Source organism: Austrofundulus limnaeus, unplaced genomic scaffold (genome assembly GCF_001266775.1).
Source record: "Austrofundulus limnaeus strain Quisiro unplaced genomic scaffold, Austrofundulus_limnaeus-1.0 Scaffold2944, whole genome shotgun sequence".
Taxonomy (NCBI): Eukaryota; Metazoa; Chordata; class Actinopteri; order Cyprinodontiformes; family Rivulidae; genus Austrofundulus; species Austrofundulus limnaeus.
In genome coordinates this window covers 16,087-16,396 of record NW_013955346.1, presented here as the reverse complement: position 1 = coordinate 16,396, position 310 = coordinate 16,087, and the positions used below count along the sequence as shown (strand labels likewise).

Sequence of the window (310 nt, the reverse complement as noted above, 5' to 3'; positions counted from 1 at the left end):
ACACACACACACACACACACACACACACACACACACACACACACACACACACACACACACTGTGAACAGTCTGAGCTGTAACCTACCTGTGTGTGTGTTGTCAGGGTACTTTGGGGACGACATCCTGTGTCACTTCTGTGCCAGTATGATCAGTGGTCTGGTTACAACAGCAGCGTCCATGCCTGTTGACATCGTCAAGACCAGGTGAGGCTGAGGGCTCTGAACCTCTGTTCTTCTTCTGTGGTTGATTTAAACTCTTCTTCTGTGAATTTAAACTCTTCTTCTGTGAATTTAAACTCTTCTTCTGTGG

At 46.8% G+C, this 310-nt stretch overlaps 1 protein-coding gene across 1 annotated transcript in view; it reads left to right on the top strand.

Annotated features, from left to right (window-relative positions):
- Window positions 1-104: 104 nt before the first annotated feature.
- Window positions 105-310, top strand: part of slc25a11 (solute carrier family 25 member 11) — a gene marked incomplete at its 5' end in the record, with an annotated part of 1,898 nt that continues 1,692 nt past the window's right edge. The window contains 1 exon segment of the mRNA XM_014000332.1: window positions 105-204. Within this exon segment, the coding sequence (XP_013855786.1) occupies window positions 105-204 (100 nt within the window).